We start from the raw sequence: 17,078 nt of genomic DNA, 5'->3' as shown, positions 1-17,078 counted from the left end.
TTGTGATAGAGTGGAAAAGTATAATAACAGCTACTGTTGTCATTTGATATTTTGGATATGCTGAACTGCCACCATAAGGCAAGAGGTCCATTCCTGCAGCCACAGAATACTCCAGATGGGCTGAAGAAGTAAACGTGATGGAGTTCAAAGAAAACCCACTAAAGTCCTCCTAAGATAATATCTTAGATCAAATCAGGATCTTATGTTGACTCATCTCTGATAATTGTCCCGACAATTTGGAAGGTTTGCTCATCAAAATAAAATTGATAGATGGTACTCATCCATTTATAATGGAAGGGCAAATGGCCTGGTTAATGCCTTCAGCTTCAACACATGATATACAGTGGTGACAAAAAGGTGGCCGGATTGCACCTGAGATTGTTTAAAGCATTTAAGCCTTACCGAATCGCATATCAGACTGCAACTCAATCTATGCCTTACCTTCTTTAGCGTTTGAGGTGAAGGAAGGGCTTTCATTGGAGATAGGAATTTCTCTAGGCATCACAGTGCAATATGGGCAAACAACTGATAAAGATGCTCAATTATGCTTTGATGAGCTTGATGCCCTTGATGAAGACAACTTAATGGTTCATGAAAATTAAGAGCTGTGTCAAGCCCAAATGGCAAAAACCTACAAAAAGTTGACCTGAATCTGAAATTTTGAATGAGGTGGAATTATTTATCTTGGGAACACCTGTTACTGCTGATTGCTATGCATATTACCAATTGTTTGAAGGCCAACGGAAGCAGCCTGTTCCACCTATGCATGGAAAATTCCTGAAGAAATACCATGCACAAACAACCTTATGCCTCCCAAATAGGTGGAGATATGTAACCTATTTAGTTGATGGGAGTAGAACATAAGCGACTAACGAACTTGGTTAAAGTCATAGAGGGTAAAAAGGTTCAAATCTTTACCATGATTTATCCCCACAAGAAAAAAATAGCAACCTTGCTGTCGGAAATATTTGAAAGGAACCAATAGGTGAAATTAAAAGGTTTAGATTAGGTGAAAATCAATTTTGGACCCCAAACCAAGTAAACTAAATCCATCAAAATTTATTTGCTCATTAAGGAACAATTTTGTACCCTATACTAGAGTACTTGATCAAGTACAACAAACCCATGTGATTCTCAAGATTTAAAACATAAATGCTACTGTGAAGCACTGTTAAGGCATGAATGATAACCATCTATAGCAATATCTCAAATTTGCCATCATGAAGGTGGAGGACATTAGGTCCTAAGCGCCTTAACTCTCTATAAGTTTTGAAAAATATTTGGCTGCAAACTTGCAATTGTACTATCCTATGTTCACCATCTTAGCATCAAACCCCCATTGGTACCATCTGATTACTATATCGGTATATCCAGTACGAAAGCTGGTTCCATGTTCTGACACTCGGTATACCCCCATACCGTGTACTAGTTCAATACAGTATGATTGGTATGCATCGATGCTAACTGATACAGCCAAATTGTCACAATGATAACTCTACCCAAAACTCCAGCAATTAGTAAAATGATTCTGTACTGTATTATTACATCACCAGTCCTATCTTGAAGTCCCTCCACATCCATGTATCCGTGTATCCTACACTTTCCATCCCATTTTGGTGAGTTCGTAATTTTACGAGGATTCTAAAATTCTCTTTCTTTTTAAATGTACTATGGTTCCAAAGTATAAACTCCTCATTTCCAGTGACATGATATTATGAGGTGCAGAAGAGAGCAAGAAACTCAGGCCTCTTTAAGCAAAGATATCACCATCATGAAACTGAAATCTAGAATAATGAATTATATGTTTAGCATAAAAGCAAGATATCCCTCTTGGTATGCTGCATCAAAATCATGAGGATCTACTAGAAGCTCCAGTAACCTATCCTTCAGGATCGTCAAGAAATTATCAGCAGTATTTCTCCATCATCTTTGTGAAAGTCAAACAAAATTAGGGGCCTAATGGAATCTCAATGATAAAAATATTGCAAGAGATTCATAGGCTAGCTGTTGCAAAAAGGATGATGATAAACGAGACAAAAAAAGGTTTTCACTTCTTGCATTGCCACCATGCAGGGAAAACCACAGACTGACACCCTTGTGCCTCATTTGTTGCCTACTCACTGTTTCCTGGCCCTAAGCCTTGCGGTTCATTGTGGTGTCAACAGCCCTGCTCACCACCATGTTGAGCGAAGATGACAGTATGGCAGCCCCCAGGCCTCGTTCATATCCGTTTGCTAAGTCCCGATCATGAGCCTTGTCATTTAATGCCAGGTTCATAACTGCTTGCGGCCATGCCAAGAGTAGAGTATGCATAACAGCTCCACATCTACTTCACCACTGCCGTACCAGCTTTTGTAAGCTTCACCATTCATCACCACTGTTGATAACTCTCCTTGCTGTTGTACCAGCCCATGATTGCTGCATAGATTCATTCACTGTTGTATCATACTGTGTTGTTGCTCTTCCATCATGAGTAATTTAATCAAACTGTGCCACTGCTGCATTGCTACGGTTCATTCTTCGTGCCACTCTACCAATAACTTCTTTGTCCAAGTGTTACCATTCTAAACCACACCCTTTCTTTGTAATTGATTAAACTTGTGAGTCAGAAGCCACACCTTCAGACTCCAATTCTTTGCCCTTTATTATCAGAGATGAATGAGAGCAAAGAAAGTACCATCTGCCTTATTTATCATCCAAAGGAAAAAAAAAGCATATGGTTACCAGCACTACACCTGATAAACATGGCTTACTATAAGGTGCTTGCTGCCCTCATTAACTGTGCTTGGCCTGTCAGATCATCTCACTGTTTACCTCTCACAGTATTGCTTTCTGTCCTACAACTGATATCAAGATTTTTCATCATTGACCATGTCCTGTAACCACATAACTGAGGGTTGCTTTGCTTTTTTCTTTTTTCGTCTTGCTGTCCTATCATCATATAAGAAATGTTGCTCTTGGAATTTGGCCTTCTTTCAACTAAATTTCATGAGTCATATAAATAAAGCACTTGGCCTTCTTCCTGTGGCTCTACATGCTTTTTGTTAAGTGCAGACACTTAGAATACCTTCATCTTGTGGTGTTAGCGTGCCTTTAAGTCTTGGTATCTACTTTGTCCTTTATTTTCTTTGTGTAGAATGAAAATAGAAGCAGCCTCTGAGGAGAAACAATAAAACATTAAAGAGATTGAAGGAAAAGTCTTGTAATTGGTCTTAGGAAAGGTGAGTAGATATAGAAAAATTTAATATTCCACCTCAGTTTGATTTGGCAACAATCCATGATTACATTTAGAAGTGCCCAATTTATCAAAAAACAATTCTTTAAATAAACCATAATTGACAATGCATTATCGCATTCCTAATTATCCTTAAGGTGAGATATCAACCTTCTTGATCCCACATGCATAGATTCACATTTATGCGTGACTAAAACTCATGCTAGAGTATCCTTGATCTGAACTAAACTAGGCTCTAACCAAACCATTCCTTATACCATGTAAACTCAGCATTCTGCATAACAATCAGCGTATCAGTCATAACTCCATACCCCAAACTCAGAATTGATTTCCATGAAAAGCATTGGACTCTTGACTCTATGCCCTTTCCAATAAGTACCGCATTGCATATGTTTGGGCTCATAAAGAAAATTGAAACATTCGGAAAGCTTGTGTTAAAATGGATTGTTTTGGTTAGGGCATGCAACATGATGCTTAGAAGGGAAACAAACACATGACTGTCAATGCATTATCACCTACACAGGCATTCTTTAACGTGATATATCATCCTTCTTGATGCCACCATTCACATCCACATTCACAGATTCAAATTTATGGGCTCGAATCAAATATACTATACGATGCTTGTAATGACATACGACATGTGATTTTAGACAGATAATACTCTTAAAACAATTTGGACCATTTGTATACATACATATGTACATACATACATCCATACATATTAGCCATCTAAGAAAACTACACAACTAGAATAAAGCATATGGTTCTCTTCCCGGAGGGGATATTTTAGTGTTTAATAAGTAAAACTAGACTAAAATGGAAATCTTATGCGATCAACCACTTCAAAAAAAAAAAAAAAAAAAAAAAAAATCTTATTGTGCTGCAACCTGCAAACCCCCCTCCCCACCCTGCACCTACTTCTCTATCCTCTCCAAATCACAAGCACATGCACAAGGGAGCACATTGTAAATATGGCCGTGTGGATAATAATTACAACCCCATAAAATTTATGCACTAATAAGGTAAAAGAATGGTCTTCTAAATAAATTAAATCTTGCACCTTAAGGCTCCTAATATAATAAATATTAATTATAAAATAGAAAGAAATAAGAATGAAGATATGATCAAGTTTAGTGTAGAAAGAGCCTGACACATGTCCAATGAGTACCAGTTGGACTAGAATAATCTAAATTTATTTCAATAAAGCTGATTGAAATAAATAAAATTGATGTCTGTTTTTAGGTCACATTTGAGCCAAAAACAGCATTACTTCATGCAAAGCATAATGCACTTCAGTTCTTAACACCAATTTTACTTAAATATTTCAATGGTAGTATTGGAGTCATGATCAAGCTAAGGGCCTAGATCACGAGCCAGATGATTCAAGCCCAGATCAATTGCAAGGAGCATCGAGGAGATGCGGGCACATCAATCGGACAGTCCAAATTTTTTTTCATGTAATAAATCTGTATGACTGTATCTCTCGTCTTTAATTAGAATTTTATTTATGTGGCTACTTAAGTAACTTGGGTTTTTATGTTGCTTGTGTATTTCTCTTAGCCCTTAAGCTTCTTGATCAACAAGTCACTCAATCCCCAATTTATTTTTTCAAAATTTATTGGGTTAATCGACTTAGGTTTAGGAAAGCCAAAGTGGGGAGCCTTGAATTGAGCTGCATGTGAGTTTTTAATTGAGAAAGTGTTCCCCCTGGCAGACCTGCCCTCCTCTCTCTCTCTCTCTCTCTCTCTCTCTCTCTCTGTGAGTGTGTGTGCGTGCACGCGCGTGTGTGCGTGCGTGCACACGTATGAACCAAAAAAAAAAAAACCCTCTTTTTAGTCTTTCTTATTCTCTTCTATTGTCTCCTATTCATTTTGATAGCATCCCTATTTTCACTATCCTAAACCTTACTTTTCCTGTAATTTCTGCATGAACATAATTTCTGTTATAAGACATGAACTCACTTGGAACCCTTTGCAAACTTCAAATTTAGTTTCCCAACATCCTTTGGAGCCTTCCAAAGTTATATGCAATTATAGAAACCAGCCAGGTCATTCACATTCATCAAAACACTTCTTCTACTCTATTTTCTGTGACAGGACAGCAACGTAACATATTTGCCTAATCTCTAATTTCCCTCGCCACTTAGACCAATCTATGCTCTTGTGGGTCATCCCAAACTGGTCTTCCTTCAGGTCAATTTCTTTTCAACTACTTAAAAATAGAAAAAGATTTAGACTCAAAAGAAAAGAAAGCACTCTAATCTCCTAATAATGACCCTATTTCATTCCAAGTTTAGCATTTCACAAATCTTCTCCATTAAAGAGCCGTTTGTTTGGCTCTCTGCAGTTGAAGAGGCACTGCTGGTAGAGCCACATGTGGCTAGAACTGCAGCAATTCAACTTGCATGTAATTTTTTATATTCCGTTTGGCTGGGTACAACTAAAGTTGCCATAGCGACTTTTCTTTTGCTTGGTCAAATTTGTAAAAGATATTATCACACCTGAAGAGGAGTGGAAAGCCTACCAGTTAGTCGTAGAGCTCCTTTTTTTTTTTTCCTGCATTCCACGACTGTTTATCTCATCTCATCTTCTTTTGATAAAAATCCCATCATGAAAAGGCCTCCTGAAAACCCCAGTTGTTGCCATTGCTATCCTATGACTAGAATTCTCTTCTAGATCTCTTCCCCCTTATGGAATCAACAAGTTGTTCCCATTCTCTTCTTTACCCAATATGGCAGCGAGTGGATCACCATTCTCAATGGGCTGTTACATCTGGACTTCCCATTTCTTCCCCTTCATGAAATCACACACCACCAAAGTCTTACATATTTCCTGAAGGCCGCAAGGAATTGATGGAAGCCCTCACCTCACTGGTAAGAAACTTGACCTTAAGCCCGAGAGAGGAGAGCTTTGTTGGGGCTGTCTCAAATGCAGAGGTGACAATCGCACAGGTGCAGGTAACAGAGAGCAGTGAGGGCCTGGGAGTTCAATAATGGGGGAGCAGCCATTGGCATCATGGCTATGGCCAAGGAGGATGGTCTCCATGTAGAGGTTGAGGTGAGGAGGCAGCCAAAGGTGAAGGCATGGACAAGATACTTGAAAGAGTTGGTGCCCCCGTCTACAACGGCAAGGAGAAGAAGAGGCATCTGCAGGTATGAGAGAAGGATCAAGGTTTGGAAAGCAGAGTCTCGATATCTTACCAACATATCTAAGATGCCGATATGCACGTTGAGCTGCTTTAGCTCAACTCCCAATCATTTTGATCACAGGTCAAGTTGCCAAAGTATCGTAGGATGCTGTACATAATTGGATGTCATCTATCTTAACCATGCGGGCATTAAAAAAAAAAAATGTATAAATTTTAAAAATATTTGGACAGTTTGGACCGTCCATTTCATGATGAGCTGCATCCTTTTAGCAGCTCGAGTTACCGCACTAAATGAGTTGTAGCCCACCAAACAGCTGGACAGAGTTATAGCCGTAGCTGACTTTGCCCGCAGGTCCAGCTACAGCCTAGGAAACAGCCCCTAAAGAAGAGAACACTTAATGGAATAAAGGAACATTTTCCCTCCCCAACTCCTGCCCCTGAATCACTTATTGCTCTGATCAGAGCAACAGTTGGAAACTTTCAAAATCAGTACATAATAAAAGTTATATAAAACCACCTTTCAAGAGTAAATAATCCTTCTTATAACAAGAATGGACAAGCTTTACATGTTAAATATTAATTGGAAATATTCATAAAAGGGTCCTAGTCATATTTTTAATCTCCTAGATTACCATAGGTAAAGCATTTAATAGAGATCAACTAAATCGAACATAAGCTCCACCAATATCAACAAAAATTTCCATTAGATAGTAATGCAACATCACCACAGGAAAATAGTCCCCACATATTCCAACATAAAATAATTATCAAATCCTTCCTAGATCATCTTAACACTTCAGAAAAATCAGTTAACTAATCGGAAAAACCACAAGAGAATGCTAAACACTAAATCCAATTACTTCACCAAATTCAACACCCATCCCCTCTATTACGGCCCAGAAGATCAACATTGTTACATGCCTTCGCTTTGCTTTAATTTACCACTAAACACGATCACAACATCCTAGACAAGATTTTCATAATTACCTTGCAGGACCCTATATCATGGGCCTCCTCCTCAAGAATTACGGTTTGGTCAACACATATAAGCTTCATTATGATAGAATATACAAGAATATACGTAGCATCATCCTTCAAGATATGAGAAAAGCTCTAACAAAGGAGAAAACTTTTGTGGCTAAAAGCTTCTCTTCTCTAAATCCTTAAATTTCTGTCAGTGCTTCTCCAGTCTTGTCTCCCCTTCAGATCAACTTCTTCAATTGCTAAATCTGCATTTCCATGTCATCTTCTTTTGTGCTTAAACATAGTGCAATAGAAGATCAGAAGCCCTTAACAAGTCCACTACTGTTTTCCTATTGAATATTCCAATCAAAATTACAATATTAGTGAAAAAAAAAAAGAAAAAGAAAAAGAAAAAATGAGAAGACAACTAAACAAATAAACAGGAAGACAAAATATATTATCCCATTTGAGTCATAGATGTTGCAAGGATATGTGTTGAAATGGTGGAAGAGAACTAGACAACATCATCCAATAAGCAAAGGCTCCAAAAACAAGTATATTTTAGATGTAAAAAACCAGAAAACAGAAGCAAATATTCAATTTGACATTGTAAGAGTCCATTAGTTGATACATGAAGGGTACACATTGCATTAAATGCCACAATCAACCACAATCTAAACCCTCATGCACTTGATTTGTTACTCAATGTCTCTGCCTTATTAAATATCAACAAAATAAACGTGTGTTCGATCTTTGCTCCTATGTTGGCCATAATATTGACAGTTCTGTGTCAGGTTTTATCTTTCAGGCTCAGCTAACATTCACACTGGCTGTATACTAAATGCTTTAGTTTGTTTCAAGTGATTCCAAATCTAGTCAAAATTGCCTGAAACATTATGAGCTTCACATTCTATATAGATTTGGAACCATTACCAAATCTGACAAAACTGAAGCTTCGTTAGTTCAGCCAAAACCAAATTAAATTTCTGAAACTTGCTTCAACATTTAGCGATTCACAATTCTAATTAGTTCACTTCTATATGTGATCAGTTAGGCTGAAAGATAACAACATAAACCAATCCTACATATATGGCCTCTAAAATGGTCTACTAAATGATTACTTCTGACATAGCAAAAAAAAAAAAAAGCCACAATCACCAATAATCCAGTCTCAGAATATTCCCATAAGAATTATGCAATATGGAGACAAGTTAGACTCCTTTAACAACTACCATGTTTGCAAAATATGGAGCTTTGTTCAAAATCAACATTTCATATGAAAAAGGTTCTTCCTTGAGGTAAATCAGAGTGGTCATTACTTTTCCCACCTTCATGATAGACTTCCTAAAAAGTTGGAATAAGAGATAAATTACAGACTAAATTTTTCCAATTCAATTTGCAATGTCTTTTAGCTTATGAAAGGAGGAGGATAACTATTTTCAAGGAAAGATAAGAAGCTTGCTGCTTCTGAAAATTTTACTAGCTCTAGTCAAATGGATTTATAGTGTTGGCCTACAATTTTGAATGGAAACTGAGGCAAGAAGTCCTTATAAAGATCAAACAAAAGCAAAAACTCATCCAGCACCATTAATTTTTGCATGAGATGAATAAAGAACAATTTCTTCATTCCAAACTTAATAAATTAGAATACTTCACATAATAAACCACTCAAAAAGTTGTAAAAGCAAAAAATATTTCTATATTAGCCATAAAATTGAGCTAATAATGATAAGACCAGTACACAAAGTTAGAAACACCATGAAAAGGGAAGATGAATCATACAAGGAGATATATTTCCCATGTAAACGTGTAAGCTTGTATTATTGTGTTATTAAATCAGACAGGCAAGTTCCCAACTCAGAGGTCCTATATCACATAGATTTCTCAATATAATACATTTTGATATCATGAGAACTCACCGTAACATTTCCTTCACTTCATATATACACCACTAGCTTTCTTCCAATGCCCAAGCTATGAACAAGTGACAAAACCCTCGATACCAATCCCAAACAAACCTTGCTCCTCTTGCTCCAGAGTCCCCCTCACCGCCTGATAAAGCTTCATCCACGAGCATGGCCTCAAAACACCAGAACCCTCCACCTCCTCCCCCAAAAACGTCAAATTGGGACTCGGTGGGCATGTGCCAGCCACCAAATCCATCACGGTCACCGTCCTGACCGCCACCCGGGGGAAATTGAACGCCAAGTTGTCAACTTTATGCTCATATATCTTCCCATTCCGATCCAATCGATACCTCGACGTCCCCTGGAATCTTCCCCTCGCCTCCCACGGCACCCGGGGGACTCCCTGCAGCTCCCACCGGATCAAGATCATGTTCTCCGACAGCTGCCAAACCCGAGAAATCTTCAACCCAATCTCCCGAAATAATATCCGGCCATGCAATCGGAGCGCCCAGAAGATCAATTTATAGTTCTCAATCCCGTGAAAGGTATTGAGTGGATCGATGAAGGTGATATCATCCCTGAAAAATCAGGAAAAGGGGTAAAGATCGTAACTTTAGGCGTAGTAGCAGATCGAACGCTAGGGTTTATACCGGTAGATGTCGTAGTTGAGGTCTTTGGAGAAGAGGGAAGGGAGATCGTCGCGGAGGGTGCGGACGGCGAGGCCAAGGTTTAGATAGAACTCGTCCTTATCGCTGTTCTTCTCGCTCTTCTTCCTGGTTTCGTGCAACGCGGCGGGGGGCTTGCCGTGCAGCGCCGGGGGCTTCTCGCGCGTGGCATCGCGGAGGGGCGGGGGCTCGAGATTGGTGAGAGGAGAAGAAGAGAGGAAGGGCCTCGGAGGGGTATTTTGGGAAGCGCAGGGGTGAGGAAGGAGGGGAGAGGACGAGATTTTGGGAAGAAAAAAGGCCATTTTCTTAAATCTCCTTTTCCTCTTTCTTTTTTATATATATATTTTTTTTCCCTCTCAGGCTTCTATGGTTGAGAGGGCGGGAGCCGGTTTCGTGGTTTCGAACGCTGCAACGAGTACGGTCGTGGCATTGGATTGGATGGGATTTTTCGGATTAGTCCTTAACAAAGATAATTTTAGATTTTCTTACATTTTAAACCTCATCTTATTTTTAAATTTCTTTAAAATACTTTAATTCTTTTAGAAAGAAAGTAGGACTGGGTCTAAATTAATGTTGCGCCCGTGGGTTCCAGTCGGCTGGATTGTGTCGAGCGTAGGCCATAGGAGGATGTTTGGATGCCAATTTTTCCTAGTAGGTGTAGCTAGGGTTGCTTGGATTAGGCCAACATGGGCTAGCTCTCGGCAAAAAATTGTTTGAATTTTGACCTAGTATGAACCTATTAGTCCAATATTGGATCCAATTTAGTTTAGGTCTGGATCTAGTATAACTTGGTTCTGGTTTAATCTGAGTGGGTTCTGGGTTGTGCGTCCAGTGGCTTGATTAGATTTGGCTTCAGACAAAATCTAAAAGGGATTGAATCAGGTTAGAAAGTTTATCTTATTGGGGATCATGATGTTTGTCATTTAGCTCATGGGGATCATGCTTTTAGGCAGGGCCAGTCCTGGGGCAGGTCAAACTGAGCGACCGCCCCAGGCCCCAGGCCTAGACCTTGTATTGATGTTCCAATAGGATGCAAGGATGGCTTTCTACAATATTATAACAAAAAAAATAATTAAATAGGTTAATGTTGGATTTTATACACTGTTTAACGAATATATCTATAGAAAATTATTGCACGTAGATTAATTTTTCAATGATAATTAATATTTAAAGTATGTTAATTTTTAATAGAGAAGGTTTCATTTTTTCATTTAGCCCTAGGTCTAAAAAATGTCAGGACCGGCCCTGCTTTTAGGTGAGGCTTATCTTATTGATGTTGCTATGGGCATGGCTAATTTAAAAATATGGAGATACATTAACAAGGTATTACTTTGCAAAAGAAATATCTAGTAGTGTGTTTGGACTGACATGTTGGAACCCATTGAGGCCATACCAAGATGGATATTCTTCTTGACCTTAGGATGGAAGAATCTTTGGAGAACTTCAGAGCTTTGTGCTTTCATTGGTGATTTATGTACATATAGCACATGGGTTGTTAGCTTACATTATTTTCATGGTCTTTTCCCTAGTAAATTGTAAGAAATAAAGATTGTGAATAAATCATTTTGTATTATTCACATTGTAAAAAATTCATCTAAGTTTTAGTTCATCACTAAATCATGGACCACATACCAAAAGTTGCAATATACTTCAAATAGACTTAAACGTGGAATTCGGAGGTTCACAAAGTTCTTTAACATGAATATGTATCTACTAGATAAATTATATCACCAATAAATAAATAAATAAATAATTTAATATATGTATTGCTGATTATGATTACAATTAAAAAGTTGAGATACAAAGTTTTTCTATAACTTGGTATTAAAGATATAGTAAAATACTTAAACTATATAAATTGATTTAATTTTATAATTTTTTAAATCCAAAAATAAGCTAGTCTTTAGGTGACTCCATTAAAGATTTAAAATATATTTGATGATAACTCTAATAGTTTTTCTGATAAAACTCTCTTTAAATGTTGAAACAAGGAATTCTTAGGTTACTGGACTTTGAGAACAAGAAAACAAGGGATAGAGATGGTATATATAATGAGACCCACTTGTACTAACTTGTTGACTCGAAGAACTTTGAAAGGAGTAAAAAGAGAAACACTTCTACGTGAAGAGACTAAGATGAGAAATAGTCATTTAATAGCATTAATTATAACTTAACTATTTTTATTTTTTTAGAATTTAGATATTAACTAAGTTATCCTATGTAAGATATTTAGCAGCCTTGAGCATAAGAACATGCACCGTAACTACTTAAGATGGCTTGCAAGCACTTGCTTAGATAAACTCTAAGAAACTCTTTGTATGTTGTTTTTAGATAGAAAATTTGTTAATTTCTAGTTTATTTAGGACTTTTATTTGTGACACTAGGTGGTCACCTATTAAAATTCATATGTACTACTGCTATGAGACTCCAACCAGATGCTGACGTGACTAAAGCTATATATCGTTCGGGATTCAAAATGTCGGAGAAAATCTGTAAAAGAAGTCTACATTTGCCGGGGGCATTCCGACGGAGACCCTTCGATGGCTAAATTAGTTAGAGTTCGGGAATAATAGAGGAGAAAAAAAAATGACGAGAGAGATAGCTTTTCTCATGCGAGAGTTTTTCTTCCTAAAAATATTTCTTATTCGAAGGTTTTCTTTTCCTACCTTTTTTATAAAGAAATTTAGCCATAGATTGATAGTTGGAATCTGTAAGTTATTAAACGTGACTCTCTAGATTGTTGGACTATGTTTTGATCATTTATTAAAAAAAAAAAATATGTCCGTCAATTTGGTACCAAAATTATTAGTTGTGGATGTCATTGCAGACTTCACTCATGTAAAAAGTTGAGTTGATGATTTGAAATTGACGCGGAGTCAAGGTCCCGGATCTGCATTCGGCACAATTTCATCGAGTCACTCTGGGTCGGCAGGTTAGCCCACAACATGTACAAACATGTGCTTTATTTGTTATAAGCTGATCTCTATGTACTAAGAACAGAATGTTCTAACAACCAATACTTACAATTCTTGAGTTTCACATACCACTTTGTTTCCGGATCATGCTAAGTGAAGATTTCTGGTATTTTCTGAATTTTTTTTGTAAAGAATGAAATTTTGTCATGTTTTATTAATTTTATCTTCTTTAGTTTTTATAAAATATTAATTTCAATTATTATTTATTGTTTCTTGGAAATCTAAATTTTAATTTACAGATGATTGATATTGGGGATCCTATATCCCTAGCATAATATTTTTATTGACATCTAGTTATAATGTGAGGATCTTTTTAAATTTTCAATCATCAGTATATTCTTGGCATCGTGTTAATTATTTTTTGCTTGGTTTTGGTTTTTTTCAAAATAGAAATTTATTTTAACTCTTGCCTTTCTTGCTGAACTATCATAATAGTTCATAGATAGTGATTTTGTTTGTCGGAAGAATCTAAAACATGTACAATGCTTTTGCAATTCGAGTTAAGGATTTTTTTTTTTTTCTTACTTATAATAGCATATAATGGCAATTAATATTGTATGAAGGAAAGAAGAAAAATACTAAAATTTATTTAAGCGCTTTTAACTTTGGAGTGGTTGTTACTAATATGCCTAAATTTTATACTCTTTTATCTTTTCCAACTTGTGGAGGGGCAGCTGTCCAGCCCCACCTCCTTCTATTATGGTGAAGGCAAGATTCCAAGATAGGCACGCACCTTGTAAAAGATGCTTGCATTTACCAACTTGATCATTGGAGTCTAAAGATTTTATACTCTAATATTTCAGATTTTTAAATAGATAAAATCTAAGAAAAATGATTCCAAGAGCAGAAGCAAACAATTTTAAGTGATATGTAATACTTGGCATGGAAAAACTAAAATGTTGGTCAAATGATGTTGTCCCACTCAATCTTTTGGATAAAGATGACTTGAAACGAATGTTTGAACATTTTGATTCATAGTGAGCCAAATCAATGACATAAAAAAATGATATTCAGGCATCTTATACACACGTTTGATTAGTGGATAAACAAAGCCCTACAATAATTTACTGATTAAATAAACAATATCACTTGAAACCAATTGGTTTATGTTACGTATCTTGCTCTTGTTTTGAAGAGGTCATGAGCTTTAAATTATAATGCACTTTTTTAGTTGCTTATGACGCCCCGAATAAGCACCCAAATTTCATTGGAGTTGCTGTCTAAGTATCTTACATGGGTAAGGAACCAAAGAGAGACGGGGTGGGCGGGGCCTGCCTCGGAACATCCATTTGTTTCCAACATTAGGAGGCCCCCGATTGCACTTAGGCATGTATACGGATAGTGCTGCGGATTAGGTTGTTGAATTTGTAACTGAATACTTTGAAGAAGCTCTATGAACAGTTATTGCTATTTTAATCTTTTTCAATTGGGATATTTTATTTTCTGATCTTATTGGTTATATTCATATTTGTATGGTGTGAGTATTCTGTCCTATCAAAAAAAAAAAAAAAAAGAAGAAGAAAGAAAGAAAGAGAGGATAAAGACTTGAGAGGGATTTGGGATTTAGGTTGAGGTAAAAGGAAGCAAGACAAGGTGCACTCTCCTCCTTAGTATCATTAGCTGCTAATGGGTGCGGACCAAGGTTAGACCTCCTAACCTCAATATTTAGGTTTAAGCTTGGCCTTCATAGGTCCATTCCTAAGTTGATCCTGTTCAAATCCTATTTGTTTTCTAACGGTTCATTTGGTTGATGAAAAGTGAGGAGGAGAGTCAGTTTTTGAAAGTGGGGAGGAGAGTTAGTTTTTGAAAAGTGAAAAGAAAGCTTCTTATTTGGCTGGAGTTTTAAAAAGAAAGGGAGCGAAAAAAGCTATTCTCATGAGAAGTGAAAATCCATGGGGGAGATGGATTTCGATACTTTTCATGGGATGGGAGGTGGTGGTATTTTTTTTCTAAAATATCTTTTTAAAATCTACGGCTAAGATTTTATAAAATATCAATGGATGGTTTGGATGAAATACTGAATAGTGATACAATATTATATTAATATTATCTTAATATTTATATAAATATAATATTAACATTAATATTTAATATTATAATATTTATTATATTTTAATATTTACATAAATATAATATTTTTATTAATATTAATATAATATTTATATTAATAAATATTATATTTATATGTATATTAATAAATTTATTATATTAAAATATTAATATAATATTAACATATTAGTATTATATTAAATCAATAAATTATTATGATCTAACATTATATTATAATATATTAATATTATATTTATATTAGTATAAATATAATATTAATATTATATAAAGTTTAGGAGTAAAAATGCATGGTTTTATATCTACTAAGAATATAATAGATATTTTACATAATTTTTTTAAAAAAATGAATGTTCAGCTAAATATAAACTACTCTACAATAAATTATTTTTTCATAATCAATCAAATATGTCAAAATTTTATTCTTAAAAAATAATATATCAGGAGATAATTTTTTGAAAAGCTATTTTTTGAGATGAAAAATTTTTCTTATGTGCTAAACGAGTCCTAAAATATATCATATTCTAAGACCTCTCGACAATGCCTAGTTGCTCCTGTCTCTTCTCTTCCACTCTCTCGGGGTACTTGGAAGTAGATGATGATGTATTCAAGTGATTCGCCGTATAGGAAGTGAATAAATAGAATTGCCATCAAAAAAAATTGCCAAGTAGATAAGAGATCGAGAATAGCTAGAAAATTTTGAGAGCTGGGGTCTAATTATAGTGCTACGAGTACTACAAGAATTATGGTTTATTGTCTCATTTATTATAATCATGTTTACAGTAAATCGCTACAAGTATTTTGTCCCAGCATTTATCAATAAATATTGATATAAACAGGATTTGGCAAATTTATTGTGACATTTTTATTAATGTGATGGCACTACTTTTGTTGCTATGTTTATAAATGGACAATAGATATATCTAAACAAATGTCACAAAAAAAATTAATTGAAAGTAATAAAGTAATTTAATGTTAAATTATTATCTAGGATGATAATTTTTTAAATTGTTATCATATTAGTATCGAATTTTTTAAAAATTATTTTAATTTATAAGCCTGCATTCCCAAATTTCATTTTTCTTCTCTAGCAACCATAATCCACTAGTTATTTTTGAATTCCAAATCTTTATGCCTCAGCCAAATTGTTCCTGAATTCCAGAGTTGTGACTATCTGGTAGCAACTTTTGAAGACATACAAATACCATAGCAGAGGTTTTGACTTAAGCTTCGCTCATTTGCTAAGAATTAAAAAATTAAATCAATATAAAAAATGATTTTTTAATGTTCAATGGCAATATGAAAATTTAGGAGGCATTTACATGGATATGGTTTAATATTATCCTAGTCCAGTTTCCATTAAAAACTTAGAAATCTTAGAGAAATTCTTTCCTAATTATCAATTTGTTAATATGCTTTAGAAATTTTCTTCCCTTTTCTCCAAAATTTTAAAAAAAAAATCCTTGGAAGGAAGAATCCGTAGTCATACTGGTGTTGCAGCAAACACAGCACTTGGAAGTAAAACTCTCAATATTTTAGGTTAGCTTCAGCAACACAAATAAGAGTAGTCAGCTTCCATTTTTTGTAGCTATGTACAAATATAATATAACTAAAGCACACAACAAACATAATCATCCATAACTCGCGGTAAACTGATCGCAGCACACAAGCTGACAAGCATATGATTTGGGTGGGTATGGTCATGTGGGGTAATTCCGGCTATGATATCCTTTTAGTGAGCCATTTTTCTAAACCAACACTCCAAAACCATTGTAATTTACTCCTAATATATATTGGCTACCCTTCTTCCTCATCCTCAGACTGCAACGAGCTGAAGTCTCTTGACAATTTCATGAGTCAAATGCAAACAAAGGCCGGAATATTTAATGAACTTATCAGAACATAAATCACTTGTAAAACTTTCACAAATGATGGATGATGAATGGAAACAATGGAAATCCCCAGACGGTAGAAAAAAGCTAGGTATGCTCTAAAAAGTTTACAATACAATTTACAGGTTCCATAATCAGTCTACAAAACAATGGGGCTGGCCCTAGGGCTCTTATGGGAGTTTGCTTGCAACCACATAAGGTTGAAAGAGATGCAACAATAATGA

The 17,078-nt window shown here is 35.7% G+C and overlaps 1 protein-coding gene across 3 annotated transcripts; it reads right to left on the bottom strand.

The window, feature by feature from the left end:
- Window positions 1-1,895: 1,895 nt before the first annotated feature.
- Window positions 1,896-10,243, bottom strand: LOC105059889 (uncharacterized). 3 transcript variants are annotated; one of them, XR_003798398.2, is made up of 3 exons: window positions 9,906-10,243; window positions 9,268-9,833; window positions 1,896-3,156 (listed from the first exon to the last, which is right to left on the bottom strand). XR_003798398.2 is itself a non-coding variant. In XM_010943384.4 (2 exons), exons 1-2 carry the CDS (start codon window positions 10,220-10,222, stop codon window positions 9,323-9,325), a joined length of 828 nt encoding a protein of 275 aa, XP_010941686.1. In that variant the 5' UTR covers window positions 10,223-10,243; the 3' UTR covers window positions 9,267-9,322. The 3 variants fall into 3 exon arrangements, 1 of the variants encoding a protein (XP_010941686.1); XR_834341.4 differs by lacking the exon at window positions 1,896-3,156 and adding an exon at window positions 7,246-7,698 and having other exon boundaries at window positions 9,906-10,241; XM_010943384.4 differs by lacking the exon at window positions 1,896-3,156 and having other exon boundaries at window positions 9,267-9,833.
- Window positions 10,244-17,078: the final 6,835 nt, after the last annotated feature.

Source organism: Elaeis guineensis, chromosome 10, assembly GCF_000442705.2.
Source record: "Elaeis guineensis isolate ETL-2024a chromosome 10, EG11, whole genome shotgun sequence".
Taxonomy (NCBI): Eukaryota; Viridiplantae; Streptophyta; class Magnoliopsida; order Arecales; family Arecaceae; genus Elaeis; species Elaeis guineensis.
This window is presented reverse-complemented; position numbering and strand designations above follow the sequence as displayed.

Coding starts and splice junctions, on each gene's coding strand:
- LOC105059889 (XM_010943384.4), bottom strand. CDS start 10,222: ATGGCCTTTTTTCTTCCCAAAATCTCGTCCTCTCCCCTCCTTCCTCAC. Junction 9,834..9,905: donor CTCAACTACGACATCTACCG/GTATAAACCCTA, acceptor CTGATTTTTCAG/GGATGATATCACCTTCATCG.